Source organism: Orcinus orca, chromosome 18 (genome assembly GCF_937001465.1).
Source record: "Orcinus orca chromosome 18, mOrcOrc1.1, whole genome shotgun sequence".
Taxonomy (NCBI): domain Eukaryota; kingdom Metazoa; phylum Chordata; class Mammalia; order Artiodactyla; family Delphinidae; genus Orcinus; species Orcinus orca.
The window spans coordinates 45,209,782-45,211,174 of NC_064576.1; the positions used below are offsets into that span (position 1 = coordinate 45,209,782).

General features: G+C 39.4%; 1 protein-coding gene across 1 annotated transcript; it reads left to right on the forward strand.

Annotated features, from left to right (window-relative positions):
* Positions 1 to 701: 701 nt before the first annotated feature.
* On the forward strand, positions 702 to 1,193 carry LOC101279420 (glutaredoxin-1-like). The gene has a single exon (XM_033405911.2). It carries the CDS (start codon positions 719 to 721, stop codon positions 1,037 to 1,039), a length of 321 nt encoding a protein of 106 aa, XP_033261802.1. The 5' UTR covers positions 702 to 718; the 3' UTR covers positions 1,040 to 1,193.
* The last annotated feature ends 200 nt before the right edge of the window (positions 1,194 to 1,393 follow it).

Here is a 1,393-nt window from a genome sequence, read left to right on the forward strand (position 1 = left end):
TATAAGTTCTGGGACAAGATGAATCTGTAAAATGAAATTAGTACATTATTACATGGTGAGATTCAAATGAGAAAAGTTAATATAAATTGTACAGATAAATGGTTGTAGAAAAAAAGGCAAGTAAGTTTGGATGACTATTTTAATAAAGAAAGCCGTGTGTGTATATGCACATTTGATGTATTTATTCTGTTAATTATATATTTCTAAATTATAGACTTGTATGTGCTTCTTTTTACAAACCCAGGTGTCAGCTGAAAAAATTCAAAACCTAAAAGTTGAGAATTATGTTTTATTCAGTCCTTACTGAGGACTGTAACCCAGAATACAGCCTCTCAGATAGCTCTGAGGAACTGTTCCAAAGAGGTAAGGGAGGAACCAGGATATACAGGAGTTTTTGCTGAAAATAAAAAATGTAGTCAAACATCAAATGATTACTGCTAATCACAAAAACAGACATCTCAACTTAATGATTTTACTACTTTTCTACATACAGGAAAATGCAAGAGTCTGGGCTTACTGAAATCATTCCTTTGATATGCATTTTAACTATCTAGGATCAATATTCTGTCTGTCTCCATTCTGAATCCTCTCAAGGTGCACAGCTGCATTGGCCGATAGCTATGGCCACAACATTCTTTGTTTACTGAAATGGCAGGCATTACTCCCGAGCAATACCAGCAATTGAGGTTTCCTCTCCAGGAGATAGCAGCCTGTCATCATGGCTCAAGCATTTGTGAACAGCAAAATCCAGCCTGGGAAGGTGGTTGTGTTCATCATACCCACCTGCCCCTACTGCAGAAGGGCCCAGGAGCTCCTCAGCCAACAGCCCTTCAAACAAGGGCTTTTGGAATTTATCAATATCACAGCCCACGGTGACACCAACGATATTCAAGATTATTTGCAACAGCTCACAGGAGCCAGAACGGTACCTCGGGTCTTCATCGGTAAAGAGTGCATAGGTGGATGCAGTGATCTAGTAAATATGCATGAGAAAAGGGAGCTGTTGACACGGCTAAAGCAAATTAGAGCTCTGCAATAATTATAGAGCAGACCCCAGGCTGATATCCCCCTTGAGAGCTGGATGGCATTGCAGATAATGACAACACTTCCTGTTGGATGGACCTGGGGCTATATTTACACAGCTACAGCAACTGTTTACTTAAAATTTTGAAATATGTTAATGCAAATAAAGTTGGGGGCAAAAACAGCTTTTTTTTCTTTTGACTTAGTATTAAAAGTGGACCAACTTGCCCAAAACAACAGGTCTAAGAAGTTCGATGGATGTCTCGGGTTTCTTGTGGATTGGCCCTTTGAGTTCCAAAAGACCAAGACAAGATATGCTTAGGATTCACTCACTGACCCAAAAGATGTTCCTTTTCTTTGGCACGTGTTC